At 39.2% G+C, this 23,643-nt stretch overlaps 1 protein-coding gene across 2 annotated transcripts; it reads right to left on the bottom strand.

Moving 5' to 3' along the window:
* Positions 1-857: 857 nt before the first annotated feature.
* On the bottom strand, positions 858-23,427 carry kpna5 (karyopherin alpha 5 (importin alpha 6)). 2 transcript variants are annotated; one of them, XM_022211421.2, is made up of 14 exons: positions 23,285-23,427; positions 21,455-21,588; positions 18,468-18,569; positions 16,426-16,525; positions 16,000-16,094; positions 15,404-15,535; positions 14,537-14,625; positions 14,358-14,457; positions 11,743-11,906; positions 8,646-8,724; positions 8,389-8,514; positions 8,181-8,308; positions 7,108-7,286; positions 858-2,807 (listed from the first exon to the last, which is right to left on the bottom strand). In XM_022211421.2, exons 1-14 carry the CDS (start codon positions 23,382-23,384, stop codon positions 2,620-2,622), a joined length of 1,716 nt encoding a protein of 571 aa, XP_022067113.2. In that variant the 5' UTR covers positions 23,385-23,427; the 3' UTR covers positions 858-2,619. The 2 variants fall into 2 exon arrangements, with proteins under 2 accessions (XP_022067113.2, XP_022067114.1); XM_022211422.2 differs by lacking the exon at positions 23,285-23,427 and adding an exon at positions 22,889-23,277.
* Positions 23,428-23,643: the final 216 nt, after the last annotated feature.

The following is a 23,643-nucleotide window of genomic DNA, read 5'->3' as shown; positions in this document are numbered from 1 at the left end:
CCAGCATGAACGACACTTGTACGGTCTTGTCACAGCATCTCAATTGGATTCAAGTCCAGACTTTGATGTGGTCACTCCAAAATCTTTATTTTGCTCAGAGGTGGACTTGCTTGTGTGTTCTGAGTCATTGTCATGCTGCATGACCTTTTTGTGCTTGAGCTAAAGGTCATGATGGCAAATAATCTCCAGGAGTTTCTGATAGAAAGCAGAATTCATGACTCCATCAATTAATATGACAAGTTGTCCAGGTCCTGTGGAAACAAAGCAGCTCCAAATCATCACACCACATTCCACGTTGGGTACGGTGTTCTTCTTGTGGAATGCAATATTAGCTTTATGCCAAGTCTAGCAGAACCCATATCCTCCAAAAAGTTCCAACTTTGACACATCAGTCCACTGGATGTTATACAAAAAGTCTTGGGGCTCATCTAGATAATTTTTTGCAAATTATGGACAAACCTTTGCGTTATTTTTGGTAAGGAGTGGTTGGCACCTTGCAACTCTGCAATTTTAGCCCATGAATCACCAAATGAATTTGGTCATTTTGTAGATTGGTGGATGGGGGGGATTCTTTTTCACATCAAGAAAAATGGGCTGAACAGTATTTTTCCTTAAATAAAATCATCTAAAAACTGCATTTTGTCTTTTGTTGATCCTGGTCTTACACTGAAATTAGTTTGATGATCTGAAACATTTAAGTGTGACAAATAATAAAAAAAAGAATTCAGTAGGGTGGCAAATGCTTTTGCTCGGTACTGTAAGTCAACCCAACTTACCAGTAGATCTGACAATCTGTATGAGAACTGTGCTACAGAAAATCACTAAGACTATGAAGAAAAAATCTCATAATGCATGTGTGTAGTTTGTATACAACAAATCAATTTATTAATTCTTGTCACACGATGTAAGTGTGCATCCACACACCAAAGCAAGACATTTTTACAGACAGCCTGACCTAGCTTCACTGTCAGGCTTCTGATCCAGTCATTGTTAAGAACCACAGATTGTGACTGCATACTGTCTTTTAGGCTTTAGTGTTAAAGTACAATTTCTACTGAGGGCTACAAGAACACAGCAAATGAATTCCCAAACAGGAAAAATTAATACACTACCGAAACCTACAAAGTGATAGACAATCATACAAACCAAAAATATTAGAAAAGTATACATGATTGAATGTGTTTGATGAACTTTCTTCATTACAAATATTTCCCATCTCACATAAATATAGATTATTTTCCTATTCATTTGTCCGCCATTTACTGTTGCCGTTCTAGACACGCATCAAAAACTGTCAAATCATGGAGCCAGAAGCAAGTTAAACACTTTAATCTTAAGACGTCAGTCACAAAATAAGAACACGAAAACAAATCAAAGTGTAAATATTCAGATGAGATAAATCTAAAAATAAAACACCCCGTAGAGTGAAAAAAGGAGTAGTAGTAACGGACTGGAAATATAACTAATTTATATCTGCCAGAAAATATCTTGCATATCACACCTACCCACAGCCATTTAAATATTCTCTTCACTATTACTTACATGTATATATAATATACAAAACCGTGTAGGTCACTCAACATATCCTATCACATCAAGGAAATGATTGCAGGCAGAAAAAAAAGTAAGACAAGGCTAGTTCAGAATGACAATCTTGAAAATAGAACAAAATTTTAACTAGCAAAAGTGTTGCATACGCTGAATCAGGTAACAGAAACACCGCCCCCTAAAAGAACATTTCAAATAAGCAGCAAAAACACTGGATACAACCAACACCGTTACAGAGTTCAAACTAACACAGGCCAGTTGACTAGCTACATGATCTAGGATGCAGTTGCCTTTAGTCTGAGCTGAGGTTGGAGAAAAGAAAGAGGAGCTCCTTCAAAGCTCTCAGAACACAATAGAACACCTTGAGTCTTGGGTGCTCTTCAAGACCTTTGAAATAACAAGGAGTAGTATCCCAGTAAGCATGTGCAGCTGCTTCAGAACATAATGTATGTAACCCCACTGCCTGCCACCATACCCTTAGTCTGAATAAAAAGATTTTACGCAGGATTGAATTTTAGCCACAACAAATTCAAAAGCAAAAACACTGTTCTTTGTGTTCATTTTGGGCTATGCTTTTTACTACTTCCTCTTTCTTTCTTTGTGCAGGAAGACTGAGGAGGTAATTTCACATCCAAAAAGGGATACGGATGCCAATTTGGAGATACAGTTCCTAATTGCAACACAAATATCAATTAACATGATCTAAAATTATATCAACATTTTGTTACAGGAAGCCAAAGGAACATAAACTGCAGCACTAAAACATTATTTCTTCTTTCATTGGCTGTTCATGGCATTGGCATCTTACCAGTGGGATGGAAACCAGCAAAGCTGAGCTCTCCATTCAGGTTCTCACAGTCTCAAACATCATCAAGGAGCCAAATGTGGGCCCACTTTTCATCTCTATATTCACAAATTTGTCTCCAAAGTAGGTGTAGTTGTGAAGGCATAGTAGAAGTAAATGTCTGGGGAGGAGTTGGCCCAGATCTGAGAGGAAGTTCCAGGAGAGTATACAGGCCAGCAGGCTGCAGTCTCTCAGAAAGAAGATAGGGCTGTGGAGGTGAGGTGGAATTAAAGCTGGAAACCCTCCATTGGTCCTTCCTGTTGCTGGAAGACGAACTGGCCTTGATTCTGGTCCACCTGTGGAGCCAGGCTGGCGTCGTCCTCCTCCACGCCAAAGTAGTGTTCAATCAGGTCGAAGGCTTTCTGGTAGATCTCCTGGTTTTCATGGCTCTGCAGGAACTCAATCTTGTCTAGGCCTGCATAGGGGGGATCCACAGATACAAAGCTTAGTGCATTTCACAACTATGCTTCACGCATTGATAGAAGTATGATGTGACTTTCAAAGTTTGAATGAAATATTTCTGATGAGAAATGATATTCCTTTCATGGCATTTTGCTGGCTGCATTAAACACAGCTCTTTTCTAGCTAATGAAGCATAACATGCATCACATTAGTTTCTTACATGATTTCAAATGTAATTATCCACAACAAGAAAAGACGTATTATTAATGAATTGGACAGTGCTATGACTGCGTCATAATTTTACTGTGACTGTGATTTCCCTGTGCTGTTCACCTGTTATATGTTCTCTTCAGTAATTGGACCTGAGGCTGATGGCATCTACTGATGCTGGTGTCATGCCAAAAACCGATCGTTTACCAAAAAGGCCTTTTAGATTGAAGGTAGGAGGCGTGATCACTTCTTGGCAGACAGATAACTGCACTGTGTGTGTAGTGGAATGGTCCTTTAAAACTATTTTACTAGGTAAAAAGGAGTGAGTGGCATAACATCCTAACAATAAGATCCCCATGAATGAAGTCATATCATTTGGACACCAAAAAAAGTTTTCAGACTGAAGGTTGGTGGGGTAATCACTTTTGGCAGGTGGTAAACTGTACTCTGTGTGTTGTATTGGCGGATAAAAGCTTCTTCATCAGACAAACGTCTCCCTGGGCTAAAATCTTTAAAATAGGACACGCAAACATTCCAATACATAAATAACAAGGTCTAGGGCATAGAGAGAGTAAAACAATGTAGAGATGTAAATGCTAAATATATCATTTCTTTATTTTACATGTAACCCAGCCATAAATCTTGTTAGTTTGTTTTTTAAATACAGACAAGTCAACTAGACATCCCAAACACATAGCAAGCACAGTAAACTATATTAGTGTTGCTGTGTAAAGGCCATGACTATGCCTTAAACTGCTAATTCTTCTTAGTCAAAAGTAATTATCTGCATACAGGAAACATCAGTTTCCCAGAGATACACCTTTGCTATTACCATGCACACACAGTTTTGCGTACTGGTGTGTGTTAAGTCAAACCTTGTGGCTGTTAGACAAGATAAAGTCACTACAAGAGATTGGATGTCTCAAGCTACAACTGGTGGGATCGCTCTTGAAAGCAGCGTGCACTCCCGCGGATGGCAGTTACTTTTTGGAAGACGATCAGTTTCTAGAATGACACCAGCTTTGCTTCACCTTCATGGGCTGCCAAAAGTATCATGCTGTGCTGAGTTGCCAAATGATCTGTCATTTTAGCAGCATGAGATTAATCTTTGTTGTAAAAAAAAGAAAAAAAGAAAGTGAACATATTCAACAAAGCAGCTCTGTAGGGATGAGAAGCCCTTTTGCTGGCAGCTGTATATGAGTCAGGCAGGTGGGTCAGTCTGTGTCAATCCAGACGGAATGGAGGATATGTGTTGCTACACCCTCTCAGATTTTGTTCAGTTTAACTATTTGTTATTTGGAACACACTATACAGTTCTGTAAATTATTTTGGCTGAATTAGAAGTGTTCTGATCTGACAGTTTTTGTATTTACACTAAAATAACTGTTTTACCTGGGAAGTAATTCAAAAGGTTTATTTTTTTCCAGAAGTATAACTCCCACAACCATGAAATCTGATACAGACACAGAGAAAATCGCTTCCAGCAAATGACTAAATAGTTACAATGGAGTCCTTGAAATGACTGACCCTTGAAAGTGGAAGAAAGTGCAAACTTTTCAGTCAAGGGTTGTATTCAGGCTCATGACTGTACATGAACCATTCAATCGTTTGGATCTACAGGAAACAATTTTGTCTACGTTTTCACCAAATATAATGGCTGTGAAAGTTAGAATTTTAGAAATACTGGATCCTCAAAATGACCTACCAGTTACAATGTTTTAAGAGGGTGAAAATACAAAAATTTCCAGATTTGAAAATACAAATTCTCAAAACTCTGCCAAAATAAGGTAGTTGTTAACATTATAAATTGATTGATTGATGTGGTTTTGACTGCTGAACATGATGCCTACTCTATATGATAAGAAATGATAGGCCATAAACATAATTAAGACTGAATATCATTAATGAGCCCCTCCACATGTGCATGAGAATGGCCCTGACATCATTCAGGCCTAGATTTAAAATCCTGGCAGGAAAGGCTACAGCTCAATTACCTCACTAAGCAACAGAAAGTAGTGGAGTTGGATATAAGAGAGAAAGAAACTGTTAGTCTTCAATGGTTCAGGTTTCCTGAGATTTATATATTGTAAAGTAGGTTGAGATTGTTCACTCTAGATGTGACACAGTTAAAGAAAAAGGGGAAAAGATGCTGCTAAACTACATTTTCTCAAGTTTTGAACTTTATTCTAAAATGCAGTTTTTCAAAAGCTATTTTATTTTCTCTTGTGTTTAAATGCGGCCCTTCTTTTACACTGTATTCCAAAAGTTTGTTCTCCCCACTGAACAACATATTGGATTGTTTGTCACCAAAATGAGTTACACCTGGTCAATCAGGCACCGTCTGGTTGTTTGTCTGCTCAAACTGTCAGGTCCCAGTACATGAATGTCTTGCTTGACCAAAATGCATTACACACAACCAAACTTTGAAAACGTTACCATGGCTAAGAGTAAGGGTGGAAAATTCCTCTTTCAGAGTCTAAGATTCGTGCACAGGCCATTGCTCTTTGAAATGCAGGAAAAACGCATCAGCAGGAAGGTCAAGCCCTTGGCAGAAGTATCCACTGGGTGCAGAAGTGGTGGCAAAGATATAACAAAGGAGGATCCTTCAAGACTTGCCTTGCTCAGGACGTCCATCTGACCTAACTGAGCCAAGGATGGAGAAAGGCTGAGGGTCAAAGACAGCAGTCATGCAGGTGACTCAGTCTGAAAAATCTTGGAGAAGATGTGTCTACAAGCAGTGTGCATCGTTATTTAACAGAAACACTGGGGCTAAAAGCTTACAAGAGGCAACGCACCCCACGACTCACCCAACTGCAAAAGGAAAAGAAACTGGTTTTTGCAAAGAAGTACATAACTCTGACTCCAAAAGACAAGGAGAACCTGATTTTCTCTGATGAATTCCCTCTCTACTTATTTCTGACAAACAACAGCCAAAACTACCGTATCCATACAGATAATTGTAAAAAAGTACCATCTTCTGAGCAAGTGAAATTCAGTACCCGCAGTATGGTTTGGGGGACTATCTCTGCTTCAGGTCTCTCAGAGCTGCACACTGTGCCTCAAGGTTCCACTGTTAATGCATAACATTATACCAACAACACTCTAGAAAAGGTACTACTTTCAGTTTTGGTCAGGATTAAAAATCAGGGCCTGTGACTGAACAGAAAATGTTTACAGACATTCAGAATTGGTATTTATGCAAGATAGTTAAAGAAAGTGAGAGGAGGAAACATTGGTTATTGAATAACTTGATCATATTACATATTCAGTCTCTGAGCTTTGTTTTTCTGGGGAGAACGAACTTTTGTGACACAGTGTACCTAATGGGTGAAGAACATTATATATAACAGTATTATTCAACTTATCTGTATACTTAAAGGTTAAGAGACAATAAATATTGTCAAGTTTTTTTTTTTTTTTTAAACATACAGATTTTTTTCTATTTGACAGTCAGTTATTGGTTACATGCAGACGTTGATACAACTACCAGGTTACATCAACATATATCACACTCACTCAAGTTAGACATTATGATGTTCTGGACCTCAGCTTTAACACATTTTCTCTGACTGGACCTCTTTGAATGTTAGTTGAATACCCCTGTATATAAGTACGATACAGCGCGGATGTCTGACCGTGTTCCACTGGGATGGTCATACCTGTTGGATGGTCATACCTGTCACTTTTGATGCTGTAATGCGCATGCTAAATGTGGAATCTGATTACTCGATTAATCGGCAGAATAATCAATAGAATTCTCGATTGTTAAAAAAAATAAAAAATCGATAGCTGCAGCCTTAGTGATGAATAAATCAATTCTGTTTGAACTGTTAAGAGCAGATGTATTTCAATACCATGCTTTGGTTCCACATCTGCCAGGCATATTTACAGAGAATGTTAGGCAGAATCACACAGCTGTCATCAGAGTGTAAGACGATTTTTGTCTGAGAGCAGAATGTGGGCGGTAATACTGACAGTAAAAAATTTGGTAGTTTGTGAAATACTTAAATATTGAATGCATCAACAAATGTATTGTAGTCACAAAATTATTAATTGACAAGGTAATAAGTAAGCAAGCATGCTGATGTGTTGCAGAACTGTACCATAAGCCTCTTCAATAAGAGCACAGTATGGGTTGATGCCTGTTCCATTCTGTTTGGCCTCCTGTTCTCCCAGTCTGAGGATGTTCTCCAAACCATTCAGTGACACCTGCACGATCTTAGAGTCCATTACTGTCAGCAGATCACACATGGGTTTGATGGCATTCAGAGACACCAGATATCTGTTCACACAAAGCAAAATGTCAATCATACAAAGCACTTCAGTTTAATATTAATAAACTGCTATAAAACCTTTAGTTAGGGAAGTCTTTAATTTTAAATTATGGCAATCATACAGTTGTCATATTTTTATGAAAATCTGCAAAATAATTACAAATTATGAAGATTTATAAATATTTAAAACACAGAAACTTTTGAAATGCAAAATGAAGAACATTTCAGATTTTTCACCATTTCTAGGTCAGCAAGCAAACTGAAGCAGATTAGTGGCATAGACCATGTTAAGGGTCAGACTTTCTGGAGTTGTATCCTTCAGTTGAAACAGCATTCAGTTTACCCTCGTGGATTTGACCAGCTCTCAGAGACTTGGTCAACTAAAGCAGCTTACAGCAATTATTCTACCTGTTAAAAATATGGCTGCTACGCTCACTGAGTGGCATTGTGACAGTGGGAACATCACATTGGAACCAAGTTCAGTGTCAGGTCATGCAATTATAAGGCTTTCATGCACTAATTAAAAGACCAAAAAAGATCAAGGAACAAGGAACGCTGACTGTCATGGACTTTATTCTATAGCCACCTATAGAGAATTGCCAGGGCAAAATACGAGTGAGAACACTGGGAGTTGAATTCTACACAAATGGTTTTATTTGTAAGGAAACATTTTGCATTAAATTAGAAGTGTAATGACTCAGGGTCTGCCAGTGTTGATCTTGGTCTGGCTCCTGCTATCTAACGTAATGGCTATGTGGGAGTTGAAGTAAGCATGCTGCATTGTTAAAATCCCTAGCAATGTTCCCCCATAATCCACTGAGAGTCCTCGTTCCTCTCACAATCTATGTCAACAGAAACAGGAAGAAGAACAGAAACAGATTTGAAGAGGCTGATAAACACACCGTATTTGTGCAGGTGTGCCCCCAGAGGTGGCATTAGTAATAGCCCACGCTGCCTCCTTCCTCGTGCGAAACTCAGCCTTCTGAAGGATCTCAATCAGTACTGGGAATATGTTGGCATCAATCACATTCTGACAAGAGAATGAATGCTGTCAGCAATACAGTACAGCAGTCCTTCTTGTCATGAAAATCTAGGTGAATCAGCCACTACCTGAATCTGAGCTCTGTTTCCAGCTGTAATGTTGGACACAGTCCAACACGCCTCCTTTTTGATGGACTCCTTGGGACTGCTCAGCAGGTGGAGTAAACAGGGCAGTGCTGAACAGTTCAAGATTACCTACGTTGACAAATGTACAAGAAGACTTTAGAGGACAACATTTATATTTTATACTGATTATAATCCCCTATAAACAAACTGACAAAGAAAGTGAGTTAATCAGCATCTAATGTGAGTAATAGAACCTCTACCTGAGTCTGGATGTCATCTCCTGTTACTATGTTGCCCACTGCACGCAAGGCAGGAGAAACAACCTTATAGTCACTGTGCCTGTAAGAACAAGGAGACAAAGGAACGTTCATACAGTACAAGGTTTTAAAAATACAGGGAAATCTAGTGCTTGTAAAAATTTTGAGCTAAACTCCAGTTTCTTAGAATTTGCCAGTTTCAAACGCAAAACACTGCTAAACTCAAAGTATTCCATGAAAGATATGAAGTCTGTCTAGCAATAAACATTTTCAATATTAGCACCTGCATGAGTAGGTCAAAGGTGCAAGCTGCTCACTCATGGAGTGCACCAAATGTGAGGCATGTGTGTCTGTTCTACTAACTCTAGCATATCAATAAAGGTAAATACAGGTACACAGCTAGCATAGCTAGGTCAGTTGTTAGAAAGTTAGAAAGGTAGCTAGCCCAGCTGTATAGCCCACCATTTTTCTAAGGTAACATGGCAGAGACATCTGAAAATATTAACTCCGGAAATTCAAGTCTGTGGGCATTTCAGTCAGAAATAACTGACAAACCAACTGCATATCAGGCTGAGCTGACTTACAAGATACATTTTTCTTCTTGCTGTATTCAGTCCCCACATCTCATCCTTTCACGTTTTACCACAAAATATTGGAATTAGTTTATTCTAATATTTTGGGGTAAAAGAAAGAAAATTGTAGGTGCAATTTTCTTGTGGAAAAAGTTGAATATTTTCCATCAATTATTAAAGAAAGTGAAATTGAATATATTCTAAATTCATTACAACAACAGTGAAACATTTCAAGCCTTATAACTTATAGCTCATGAAAATCTAAATTCCACTACCTCAAAATATTAAAACATTTAATTCTGAATTTGAGTAAATTACTATTCAAACATTTTAAATATCATGTATTTCTCAGTCAGGTTTGGTACTCGCAACTAAAATCATGGCAAATACTGCTAATTGAATGCTGTCCAGGTTTATGCAGATTCTATGAATATGAACCTCCCATGAAAGTTTCAGGCAATTAAAATAATTCCTTTTGAGAAATGAGAGTCAAAAGTTTAAAAGTGGGGTTTTAAGCTCTGAGGCTATATTTTGTAAGATCTGTGACAGTCAATTTATTTTTTCCACAAGAAAATACACCTTCAGTATGACGGAACCATATTAATACTACATAAACTCAACATTTAGCGGCAAAATGTGAAACTTTGTACAGATATGAACTTCTAAAACTGAAGACTTCTCACACAAGTAGAAAATGTATTTAATGTTTGGACTGGATTACCACCAAACATTCTGCAACAATTATTAATTATCCTTAAGGTTTTTGTGGATGTTCAGTAGTACTACAAGCAGTAGTAAAATTGTATGTCAGACATACAATTGCACAATTCATCTTAGGTGTCAACAAATCTCAACAATTTTTCTTTTCTTTTCTTTTTTAGAAAAATTCTGTTCAACCAGTTTTGATTAGCCCAAACAAAAAAAAAAGCAAAAATATGTTGCCTGTCAACCACTTTCACCATGTCTTTTTGCACACTGAAATTTGAGGCTATGTTAGAACGACAATATCTCAGGATCTATTAAAGATAAAAGCCTCAGGTGTCCCTGTAGCTCAACAGGTTAAGCAGGTGACCCACAAACAGGGTCTATAGTCCCCCATGCAATGGTCATGGGTTTGAGTCCAACCCATGACTGCATGTCTTTCCTCCACTCTTCTACCCATGTTTCCTGTCTCTCTCCACTATGCACTATGAGAAAGACCAAAATAAGATAAAACCCTGAAATATTCAATTATTTCTCTTAATTATGGATCAACTGATTATCAGGATGGCCTCTTATACGTCATTATTAGATTATTGGCATAGTTACTTTTTATTAACTGATCATCACAAATTAAGTGTGCTTCTTTGGCTCTGATGCAGTTGGGCCTCCCTCTCTCTTCAGTCACAAAACAAGCAGTGGTTAAAACAAATGTTTAGTATTACAAGAGACTATATGAGGAGATGCTCAGTCATCAAAATCTTTAGAATTCATCATTAAAATAACTTTAATTAAAGCAGTCGCTGCTGGACTATGGAGGAGCTTTGTTTGAACATTGGGAATGAACTTGGCCTTAAAGACCAGTGTCACAAGATGGACTATGTGAAGAAAGTCAAAGTGTGAGTCCATGTATATATTCCGATCAGGCATAATATTGTGACCATAAGTCAGGGACCCCTGTGCACTAAAATAACTTTTTTTGACCAAGTACTTGTATTCTATATAAAAGTATTCTATGTTTTGTTTAGTATTATAAAACCACATCCACCCATCCATCTACACACCGCTTAATCCTCATTAGGGTCATGAGACGGCTGGAGTCTATTCCAGCTGATTTAGGGTGAAGACAGGGGACACTTGGACAGGTCACCTGTCTATCACAGGACTACATATAGAGACAAACAATCACACGTACATTTACACCTACGGACAATTAAGAGTCACCAATTAACCTCAGCATGTTTTTGAACTCTAGAAGGAACCCGGGGAACCCGGGGAACCCGAACTGAATATTTGTCATTAATTGGGGCCAAATATTCGGAGCCCAGAAATTGCTATTCGGGCCAGCCCTAGTATGCACAGGAAGAACATGCAACTCCACAGATAAAGCTCCCAGGCCCAGGCCAGGATGCGAACCAGGGATCTTCTAGCTGTGAGGCAACAGTCGCTAACAACAGATCCACTGTGCAGCCCATAAAACTACTTATAATTCAGAAAAAAAAATCACTAGATGATTAAATCTGATACTTTTTTTGTTATTGTGTGCTTAAAGATGGGACTTTTTTTCTAGAAAGGCTTCAATTTTTCATATTTCAACTTACCTATAATGGTACGACGAGACAAGTGAAAACCTTTTATCTTGTCTGAGATATTGTCATTCAAACATAGGACAGACAGGCAAATGATGTATCAATCTAAAATTTCATAGATTACATTTTAAATATGCGTAGATTAGACATGGATGAACAGAAGGCCCCTGAAGATTTGAGACAGAATAACCCCTTGTTTTTTTGACCTCTCAAGATTCAAATAATGGGTCAGTCTCTTACATGAGCAGCTCCACCAGTCTGCGGCACACACCGGAGTCAATGACCGTCTGGATTTTTTCATTAGGGCCATCAGACAGGTAGGACAGAGCCCAGCAAGCATCAGCCAGCACATCTGGATCACTGCTGAATAGAAGCCTGGACAGAACGCTGAGACAAGGAGACACCTGACACAATGGCAACAAAGACATGGGGACAGTTTAATATTACAGTAAAGCAGGATGAAAAAACAAGAATGAATGCTGCAAGCATGAACAAGATGGTGTGGCCGTTCCCAGAAAGCATCTCGACTACTCTGTGAAGGCCATGTGTTTAAGTTTTCGGTTTTGGTATTATTTTCACTTCTGCACTGGCTGTTTTTTCAGGTTCAATAACAAATGATGGTAGCATACTTCTACACATAGGGAGCCTTGTTACAAGTGAGTTTTCTAACTTTTGTCATGAAGGTCAGAAAGCTGTACTATGAAGCAAGATTATTGGCTTATTTTACATTACAGATACCACTGAATAAAATCATGCAGTTACAGTGTCACAAACTGAACCAACATGCATTCAGCTGCTGAGACAGAAATCACATTATGTTTTTATTTTTGGTCCTGATTTGCTTTCAAGTCCATTTATACTGCTGTTACTGGATGTGATAGAACTTATTTACAAAATGGATTATTCTACTGCTGTTTATTCCAGCAAATATTCAGTAACTATTTTGATTTGGATGAAAATAAAAATGATATCCTGCATTATGGGACAGTGTCAGACCTGAATAAACTTCAATACAATATCCTGTTTAATATAAAACATTTGCAGTTTAACATCTTCAATATGCATCTGTTGCATTAGGAATAGTAGTACAGTCCTCAGAAGTGGCCAGCTGAGATCGTGTGCAACGCTGAAGGAAACAACAGCTACCACAGTGACACCGCTCGGAACACACACTTTGTATGAAGGAATACCAAGCACTGTCATATGTTGACATGAGCACTGAAGGATATTAAGTGGAGGTACAGGTGCAAGGTAGAATCGCAATTCAAAAACGTGGCTCCTGAAGCTTGTGGCAAAGACTGCAGACTATCACAGACTACAGGAAAAGAAGAGCCCCCATCTTGGTGAGAGCAGATACTGCTCTTCAGGCTAATAACCTGAATGTCTGGTACACACAGTTTGAAGGTATCGCAAACACAGATTGTAGCATCAGCACTAACAGGCAAACCACCACAGCTAAGAGTTCATTTACAGCTGGAACACAATATGTACTAGTTGTTTCAGAGTGCAATGCAAGGAGTACACTGAGGAACATGGACATCAGGAAGGCAGCCAGTCTATATGGTGTAACTGAAAGAGGGAGCTGAAGTCCTACACCAACCCACTATTTACAGTGTTCACAAAAGTGTTCAACCTGTCCCTAAGTCAGTATGTAGCCTAAGGGGCGCCATCAATTTTCCTACAGTTAAAAATGCTTCTCCGGCCTGCTTAGATGACGATCACCCAGAAGCTCTCACCTCTGAAGTAATTAAGTGTTTCAAGAGACTAATTGGGGAACCACATCTGTTCCTTACTCCACTTTGTTTTGCTTACCGGCCATGCCATTTCCACCTTGACAGGTGGAGAGCAGACCATGTGAAATCGCTGTTAATTGTAGTTTAGCCGTCAGTACCATCGCACCTGTCAAACTCTACACCAAGCAGTCCAGTCTGAGTCTGTGCACCTCCCTGTGTCACTGGATTCAAAATTTACTGTCCAGCAGAACCCAAGAGCTCAGGGTGGGCAGACACATGTACAGTTCCTTCACTCTGAACACAGGAGTCCCCCAAGGGTGTCCTCAACACCCTGCTCTTCTCCCTGTACATTGCAGGATTGTGCGTCTACAAACAATATTAACATCATTGTGAAGATTTGCAGACGACACAGTCGTGGTCGGATGCATCAGTAACAATGATGAGCGGCTGTACACAGAGGAAGCTGACAGCCTGTCACACTGGTGCTGGACTAACAACTTAATACTGATTATCAGCAAAACCAAAGAGCTGATTGTTGACTTGGAGAGGAGCCTGCAGAGGTGTTACACTTCACAGAGGATAAATGGATCATCTGTGGAAAGGGTGTGCAGCTTTAAGTACCTAGGAGTGCATGTCTGAGGATTTTTCATGGTTCAAACATCTTGACATATTATCACCTCAGACAGCTGAGGAAATTCAGAAGTTCTGTGACGATAGTAAGAACTGTTTACAATAGAGTGGTGCACTGTCTGGGAACATCACCCAGCACTGCTCACAACCAGAGAGCCCTGCAGAGGGTGCTGAGGTCAACAGAGCATACCATGAGTACAGTCCTCCCTATCCTCAAAGACATCTACACAAGGAGGAGCATGGTCAGGACAAGCAAGATTAAGGAGGACCCTTACCATCCCAGCAGCAAATTGTTGGAGTGGCTATGCTCTGGCCGACAAGGCAAACGCAGAAGAACATTGTTTATTATGTGTTATTATTATTTCACAGCCTTGAGTAACCGTTACTTTGTATTGTACTGCTCATTCTATGAGCATGTGACAAATAAAAATTATTGAATGTCTTGAAGCAGAAATAAGGAAAATAGGCTCCAACAATTATGGTATGACTCACCTTGGTAAAATCCGGTGGTGGATTTTTCCCTCGGCACAGGTTGGACAGAGCCCACACTGCATTGCGGGTTGTTGTTAGACGGTTGGATTTGGCAAGTAGCCTAGACAAGACAATACATAGTCCAGTTGTGACCACATGTGTGAAAGATTGAGACAGACAGACACAGGAATGACACTTACTGCTGTAGAAACGGCAGGATGCCACAGTTGAGCACATAGTCTCTGCACTCAGCGTTATCTCCTGCTATGTTCCCCAACGCCCACACTGCCTGAAACGCACATAGTGAACATGCTTCAGCCATTTACACACTGCCGTCCCACAGGCGTTAAGCACCACAGCATATCACCTGCTCAGCTTTGCCTAGAAGAATGACATTCATCAACAGAGTCTCGCCTGGACACACGTGCTCAACCAGTCTGTGACTATGAGGGTTCTTCAGGTCAATATACGACTTCCTATCTCTCAAAACCTCTTACCCTAACCTTAAAACTACTAAACATATACACTGTCAATGTAATTACACATATAGCTGCATAAAATGTAATAACTAAAAAATGATGGTTAATTTCCATATAAAAATGTTAATCCCTTCATGGTTTTGTATATCGTCAAACTGTCCCTCTCAAAGTGGTGTTTGACTAATGGGTTGTGGGCTGTTTGTTGATTTCTGCTATCTACTGCTTGCCCTTGTTGTTGTCTGACATCATTTCTTTTGAGCATTACCAGACTACTATGCTAAATATGCAATACAAGCAAAGTAGGTACAACAAACAAAAACTTGAATAAATGTTCAATAAATGTTTTACCTTTAAAGACCCCGTCCAATGAAAATCAAGTTTTCATTCTTATAAACATGTCCATGTGCTTGACAACATATCATGATGAATTGGCAGTCAACGCTAAGGCTGAGCATTTCTACTTTGGAAATAAACTGTATCAATAATAGCTTCAAAAACAGAGGTTCAGGGTTCAGAGAGGAGTTTTCAGGGCTCAAAGAATGCCAAGACAGGCCCAGGAAGTTTTACATATAATTAGTCATCTGTCACCTGTTCCTGGACATCCTCATATTCAGAGTTCAGCAGCTCGATGAAAATGGGAACAGCTCCAGTTTCAATCACCACTTTTGTGTGCAGGAAGGTACCAGAGGCGATGTTCGTCAGTGCCCACGCTGCCTCGAACTGTGGGAAATACACACATAACGCACATAAAAATGGCATTTAAGTCAACCCATAGTCTAAGATTACTGCATGCAAAGTTGAAAACATGGCAATTTTTGACCTTGCATACTTAGTACTTTACAATTAATTACAAATCAACAAGCAAAATAGAACAAATCATGTTGTCTACAAAAAAGCAACATTTCAAAGACTAGATTTACTATGAGTGAGACAAATTATACTTGTTAGGGACATCTAAGAGGTACCACATCTCTGAAATTTAAATCTGGGCTCACATCACATGTTAAACTCAAAATATGTGTTCAGTGACCTGACTTCAGAAGAAGCAGAAGCAGCGGCACTCCATATTAGTAAAACACAGCCGTTATCTTCTAGTGAAATGTGTAGACATCGAAATGACTGGACCTATGCTTGGTATGTTTTATTATGTATACAGGCCCTGTGCTGTATTGTGAAGCTCTCACCTGTAGTGAGCAGTTTTCACTCCTCTTCAGAAACTCCACAAAACGAGTCACAACACCAGGTGTGGAAATGACCTCATCTATGGGTGGGTTGGGCTCTGCACCAAACAACAGAAAATCTGCTCTGAATGTTGCCCGATTCAAACAATGATCATTAAAGACCAGTGTCTTTAAAGGAATACACTAGTTTAGATCAACAAATGTGCAAAACAACAGTTGCATCTGTAGCGGTCATGACATCTTCATACAAAAAATCATTTTTCAAACGGCGCGTTCATCTGCAATGTACACAAGTTTCAAAAGTTGGCACTCCTATCTTTTGGTTTCATCTCTGCTGTATTTTGCTTGGAACAGCAGATCCTTCAATAAATCTGTGATAGACTATAATGCAAACTTCAGGTCAAATAAATTATGTTTTGCAGCACAAACCTTTGGAGAGTAATTTTCTGAATTTCTGTGTAGCAATTAGTTGTTGATCTGGGTCTTCAGAGAGGATCATCTGAATCATATCTGGTGTTATGACCCCATCCTGCACAATTCAACATTAGATAAATATTCAGAATTATAATCATTTCCTTTCAGCATATCACAATTCAAATGCTCTTAGAAGAAACTATCCCTCTGCAGCTGCTTTTGGCTCCATTTTTTTTGCTTTAGAAAATATAGCAAATAATGGTAATAATTTCACTTCAATCAGATGAACAATTATCAGTCTCTCCATGAATTTGCGATGTTGTGATCACAACAATTTACGCGAGTTTTGTGCGACCTTGCAATTTTGTCCAATCACCACAACTTTTCCGCAATTTTGGCCCACCTCCCATGAGTTCCACCGATCACAGCAGTCCCCAGCGCAAACACAATGCACGTACATCACTGAATTCACTTCCTTGTTTATGGTTCGAAGATCCAGACATGTCTGATTCTACTGCCTCTCATTTACCAAGAAAAACACTGCTAAAGACTGTGCAAAAGAATTCCCTGATGTTCTTCACCAAAGTGGAGGTAAACTGTTCTGCATCCGTGCAATATTGTGGTGGAATACAAATGAAAATTATCGATTGACAAACACTTTTCTACCATGAAACATATTAGGAGAACGGCTGAAAGGAGCGGACCACAGACTAGACAAATCCCTGTGACAGAAGTTGTTGCGTCCAGATCTGTTGGAGCTGTGAAAGAATGAAAGTAAGTTAGATTCATTACTCTGCCAAGGAACATGACAGAATTATGTGACGATTGGCGTCCTGAATCCTTCCATTGTTTGCAACATTACTCAAAAACAGACAAATGGATTTGGATGAAACTTTCAGGGAAGGTCAGAAATGATACAAGGACCAAGTGATTAGATTTTGACAGTGATGCAACTTATAGTCTAGATCCATGGATTTGTTAAAGATTTCCCATTGAGGTAGTGGCACGGCATCTGATAGCAGCATAGTAACCATGGCAACATCAGCTGCCTGCTGACAATCACATGATTGCGATCCCACTACAAACCCACCACTGTGGACTTATCAGAAATAATACAAGGAACAACTGATTAAATTCTGGGTTTTTTTGAGTCCCATCAATTCCCGCCACCCACTACATATTTAGGTCACGCAATTCGGGGTCTGTACATAACATACACATGCATAACACACGCCTGTGCTCAGCACAAGGTCAGGGAATGAACAGTCTTGGCTGAGTACTGCGCTCTCTGAGTGCTTTTCTTGTTAACTGATGTGACAAACTGTGAGCTTGTGTGTGAACATGTGTGCCAGGATGTGAAATTAACTTTTTAAGCCACTAACAGATATGCCCAAATATGATTCATTCAATAGTAAATGATCATTTAGCGCCTTAAATCTACCAACCACTTCATGTTAAACCAGTATCTGGCTGCTGCTACTGGTAATTTCCCACCATGGTGTGCCAGCTTCTATAAATGGGTTGGAGTGTTAAATAATTAGTTTAGGAATAAATATTGTCAATTAAAATGTTGAAACATTTTCTAACAGATGAAAAAAATGCAGCTTTTTAGCAACTGTCACTGTCTCCTGCAATTTCATTGCAACAAATATACTTAAAACATTGCAACTTACATCGCAATTTTTTAGAAAAGCTGCTGCGTATTAAGGCATTTCAGGCCGCAACAATCTGGAAAAACGCCTGCGAAATCCTGAAGGGACTGATTTATACAGAGGAATAAATTCTGCTGTGAGAGCAGGAAGTGATGGTACAATGGGTTAGGATGATACTTTCATCAGGGAGACTGGGGTTGTCATCCCGGGTGAAGCCACAAAGACAGCTTGACTATCTCGGTATGTTTGAAGCACATGGACGTGTGGTGGGAGGGGCTTTAAATGAAAACAGAAGAGCTGCAAGAGGATAGCTGTATGTTGTCAAATTCATTTTTATTTGGCCTTTTCCAGATATCTGCCAATTGCAATTTTAAAGAAAGTACAGAACAAGAAAGCAACACTTACACCTGTGACAGGCACCGTGGAGCTGATGTCTGGATCCTGGATTGGACATTCCAGCATTGATTCATCAGCTGAAGGTACACATACATTCCTCCTCTTGAACAGCTGTGGAGAATCAAAGTCACGTGATTCATTTCAATTCAATTCTTCAATTTAATTTTTTTCCTACTTTGGTCTGATAAACCGATTGTGACAAACACAAAAGCCCATGTACAAAAACTGCATAAAGGTTTAACCATAACTGAGAGACTGTTGGAGAAAGCAAAGATCAGTATGATATACTACTGTACCACGAAATAAGTACACAAATATTATATAGCTAAAAACTGTAGTGACCCAAATAGCCACCCATGTGAGATACCAACAGTGAGGACAACAACTATGGCTTGTTTTGTATGTAATATTCATATATCGTGTTAAAAAGTTTCATTGCCTTTTTTGATGACCTTAAGGGCTTTTGTATGAGAAGGAAATCCATTTTTACACTTTCATCTTCATATATTTTGGTTTGTGTATGTTACATTTTCCAAGAGTATGAGTATGATTAACCAGAAAGAAATCAGAAAGAACCTGAAAGAAACCAAGAGTTTTAAAAATGAGCAACCATAAAAACATTAGTTGGGTAAATCAACCCATAAAGCTTCTGCATACACACATTGGAAAGATAAATGATTGTTGTGGAAGCATGGAGTGACTGACCATAAATTTGTGAAAATTTTGGCATAAGACATCGTTATGTGTTACAATTACTAATCAAATTTAATTAAAGGCACTAATTCTCACACGTCTGCATTGTTAGAAAACTTTGGAGGTGCGATATGGAAATTAGCCACTTGACTAGAGTCGCACGAAGGGGGTGAGGCTATTAAAATGGTGTAATTAGTCCATGCGAACCTCGCACATGTGCCAAGCATAAAACAAGCTTTATCAGGACTGTCTTTTAAAAATTACTTTCAGTTTCAGAGCACTTTGAAACAAGGTCAGATTTAGTGATTTGGTGACTACATGCAAAGTCTGTCTTTGGACTTGATTTTCACAATTTCTATAACTTAATGTTTGTCAAAACCTAGGATGCGTTTGGTCCACCGTTTTGCCTAGCTCCCCATCAACACTTTCTCTCTTCTCATTTCTCTATTTTGAGCCTCCTCGACTACTCTCTGTTCTTGCCTGTGACCCAGAAATCGATTACAGTACACCATCTTGAAGGCTCTCTCAATTCCTAAAATTAATCACGAGGAGAATGGAAGCTTACCAAAAGAGCAATATATATCACTATTTATTTATATGGTACTCTTTTGGCGTGTGTGTGTTGAATATGAAAAATTTAAATGTATCGTATCTGTACATCCCATTACAGTTCTCAGATGTAAAAGTAATTATACACTTAAAGTTGTCATTCCCAATGTTGTGCTTACATGACAGAGGTCATAAAACAATAACTAAATTATAGACAGATGATGCAGCTGTGCCACAGGTCATATTGCCGCTGCATTGCCGTGATAGCTGTTCTGGGCTTTGGGGTCCTTCATGCTTGCATGTGCATGTTTGTTCAGGTCCCACCAGCTCCTGTTGAGTTCCACTGTTGAGCAGTGATAGGGCCCACCAGAATGTGCTGAGACTCTCTCCAGAGTCTAACCTCACACTAAACCCACTTTCCTTTTCTCTAGTATCTTCTTCTGGCCTATTCCACTCTATACTGTCATGACACCCACAACTATGGTGTTCAGTACTGTTTGGTTATTTATTTTTTGTCTGTTTGGTTTTTCTGTTTTGTGTGTGTGTGTGTGTGTGTGTGTGTGTGTGTGTGTGTGTGTGTGTGTGTGTGTGTGTGTGTGTGTGTGTGTGTGTGTGTGTGTGTTGGCTTGTCACACGCATGCACTAAATAAAATATTTGGCTGCAAGACTAAAATATGCATTAATCTCATAAAATGTTGACACCCCTTCCGTGGAGTTAAACAATGAGAATAAATGCAGACAGAGAAAAAAAAAAAGTAAGGATGTCTCATTGACATGACAGGGGAGGAGTTCAACAGAGGAACCAAGAACGTCCAAACAGAGAAATGAGAAGAAGGGAGAGTCGTGGTTTGGACTGCTCTGCTATTAATTACTTCGCCAAGGAATGAAGCAAAGTTATGTGATGATCGACATACATTTGTCTGTGAATCTGTCTCTCTGCGCACAACACTACATGAAAAAGGACTAATAGATTTGGATGACATTTTCAGAGAAGGTCAGAAATGACACAAGGATCACAAGGTGATTCCATTTTGGCATTGATGTGGCTTCTAGCCTGGATTTATGGATTTGTTAAAGATTTCTGTATCATTGCAAGATAGCAGCATGGCGTCACTGTAACCATGACAACAAGTGAACACTACATCAGCTGCCTGATGACGATCACATGATTGTGATCCTACTACAAATCCGCCACTGTGGACTTATCCAGACTTATCTGTTGGAAATGGTACTAGGAACAATTGATTAAATTGTGGGGGTGTTTCTGAGTCCCATCAATTCCCGCTGCTCGCTACATATTTAGGTCACACGATTTGGTATCCGTACATAACATACACATGCATAATACATCATGTGCTCAGCGCAAGATCATTTTGTTTGTGGGTACATCTATATTAAATGAACACATTCTATGTTGCCGTGATTTCCGATCAATAACTAACATAAAAATGCTGCATTTCTACAAAAATATGCTGCATTTCTCAACACCATATGGGGAATGAACAATCTTGGCGGAGCACTTTGCTCTCTGAATGTTTTTCTAGTATAATGACGCAAACTGCACGGTTCCTCTGAAAAGCTGATCATATGTCAAATTAAGACTGTCTACAATACAAGACCAGACTGTTAAACTCTTACTCACCCCAAATAGTGTTGCCTTTAACAAAATCTGAAACTTTATCATGCTTTCCAAACATACAACAGAAGTAATGTATAATGATCTATAAAGTGGTTCAAGGTTAGATAGTTTTTACCTGTTCCTCTCTTTTCTGTTTGCGTAGCTGAATGCCCTCCTCCTCTCTCCTACGTCGCATCTCTTGAGGATTCAACGCTTTGTTTTTATAGCTCTTCATCCTGTACTTGTCCTTCCCTGGACTCGCCATCATGTCTGAAGAATTAGGCAGAATGGCAGGCTTTAATGGCCAAGGTGCATTCATTCATCAAATTTAATCATACACAAAAAGAATCTTTGATTCTGCAACTACATGTCATTCCACAGAACTTCAGAAGGGTCAGTTCATGCTTTCCATGCCAAAACTTCACATCATTCTAAACTTAACCTATTTTTAAATAGGGTAAATTGGCTATGTATATGTGCCTGTGTAAAATATTACAAAGAACAAACATAAACAGAATACAGACTTTTACAGGAAGGTAAGGGAGACTGATTGAAAACAGAGGAACAAAGTAGTGGAATTTGTGAGTGGCTTTGCTGTTATTAGAAAACCCTTAATTTCTAAGAGTTAAGGCACAAAAACGTATCTTAAAGAGGCACAAATTTACCAACTAAAGACTTCCCATCTGCTGTTTTTGTGAACGTATAAAGAATCCATATAATATTACAATATAACAATGCATCTCCAAAGTCACATTCCTATCTTATATCATAACTTATACTACCGGACACTATTGTTCTCAGACCAGGGAGCTTTGTTCACACTAGGACAACCTGCATGTCAAGGTTATAACGTTGACAATTTGACATGAGACTGGTCGTTTTGGGTCTTCAAAGTTGGCTTAAAATCCATCTGAAACTGTGGCCAGAGCAGCAAATCCTTAAACCCAAATCTTAAAAGTGCAGTTTAATGACAGTCCGCCAGATCATGACCAGGATCTCTTAGGCTGAACCCTACATGAAGACATTTTCAAATACACGCGACTCACTTTTGTACTGATTTTCATTGTTTTCTGTAACAGTGACAATAAAGAGCTATTCATCTGTTGCCCAGTGTACACAGAGAGGGTTCTGAACATGCTTAACTGTCACCACAGTCATGTCAATCAGTTATTACGATGAATGATAATATAAATGTTCATGATAGTTTAAGTTCTCTCCTCAATTTGCCTTTATTTCAAAAATAGGCACTATGCTATTAAAACAAACAAAACCTGTTGTCATGATGAACAAATCTCTCCCACAAATGATTTCAGGGTACCAGATTCTTGACAGACGGCACAACTTGGAATTTTTACAGTGCTTAATCAAGCCACTTTAATCTTTACCTCCAAGAAATCTATCGACATGGTGTCACTTTAAAGGGAGCTGAAAATCCAGACCTCAGCAAATCGTAGTGAGATAACTTAGAATTGTGTTCACCTTTCAAGTTTACATGGAAGGTTAGAAATGCACATAATGAAAGTCAACTATGTATTCCTACACTAATATTTGAAGAAGGTTTTTCTATTACTTAGTCGGATATCAGCTATGCTCCAGGGACTGGAATGAAGGTCGTGCCAAACTTCTTTCCAAAAAGTAGTTAGCCTTCAAGCAAAGGCTGCAGAGACATCTACCAGCGCAGGACCTGGAGTGAACCCGCTCAAACCAACAACAAAAGCACAAGCGATTCGTATTAGGTAGAACTTGGCTTTACTCAATTTCTGTAGCAAACATTTACCCGTGCAACAGAACAAATGCACTTCGAGAAACGTTAATCCTAGTCAGTTAAACTAGCTACATGGGTAGCTCAATGGCAAAGGCTGCGTTTTGTTACATATTTCACGTGTAATTTTGGTTACAAAGACAACAAGATTAGATTCCGTAATACATTCCCATCACCCTGATTCTTAGCCAGAATCGAACGTACCTGAAAATGCGTACAGGTGACTGCGAGCCCTGTTGCTCTCCCTCAGTCTTTTAAGCCAATATGGCGTCCCACTAAAACTTTCCCAGCAGACCTCTCGCATCAACAGTATCTCACGCCACTTCCGGTAGCTGCCATCCGTAGTAAGCTGCGCAGAACAGATCCCATAGACGTGTATACATAGATATGAAGATACGCCAGCGCGCTGTAGCAGCCGGCTAATCGACGTGCCCATAGATATATATATCTATGGACGTGCCTACGTGGCGGCCATCTTGGAGGGGGCAAAGTTCCCATTCAAAGCAATGCGTGCACATTGAAAACAAACCATAATTTGCTCATTTCTTAACCGATTTTCGTGT

This window comes from Acanthochromis polyacanthus, chromosome 12 (assembly GCF_021347895.1).
Source record: "Acanthochromis polyacanthus isolate Apoly-LR-REF ecotype Palm Island chromosome 12, KAUST_Apoly_ChrSc, whole genome shotgun sequence".
NCBI classification, from domain to species: Eukaryota; Metazoa; Chordata; class Actinopteri; family Pomacentridae; genus Acanthochromis; species Acanthochromis polyacanthus.
The sequence above is the reverse complement of the archived record's forward strand: the minus strand, read 5'-3'. Positions and strand labels throughout refer to the sequence as shown.

What these genes read in the sequence shown, in the direction of transcription:
- kpna5 (XM_022211421.2), bottom strand. Translation starts at nt 23,384, where the DNA reads ATGCGAGAGGTCTGCTGGGAAAGTTTTAGTGGGACGCCATATTGGCTT. An exon ending in CCACGGTGCCTGTCACAGGT is followed by an intron (nt 16,526 to 18,467) that starts GTAAGTGTTGCT and finishes TGAATTGTGCAG; the next exon opens with GATGGGGTCATAACACCAGA. An exon ending in GTGAAAACTGCTCACTACAG is followed by an intron (nt 15,536 to 15,999) that starts GTGAGAGCTTCA and finishes TATTTCCCACAG; the next exon opens with TTCGAGGCAGCGTGGGCACT.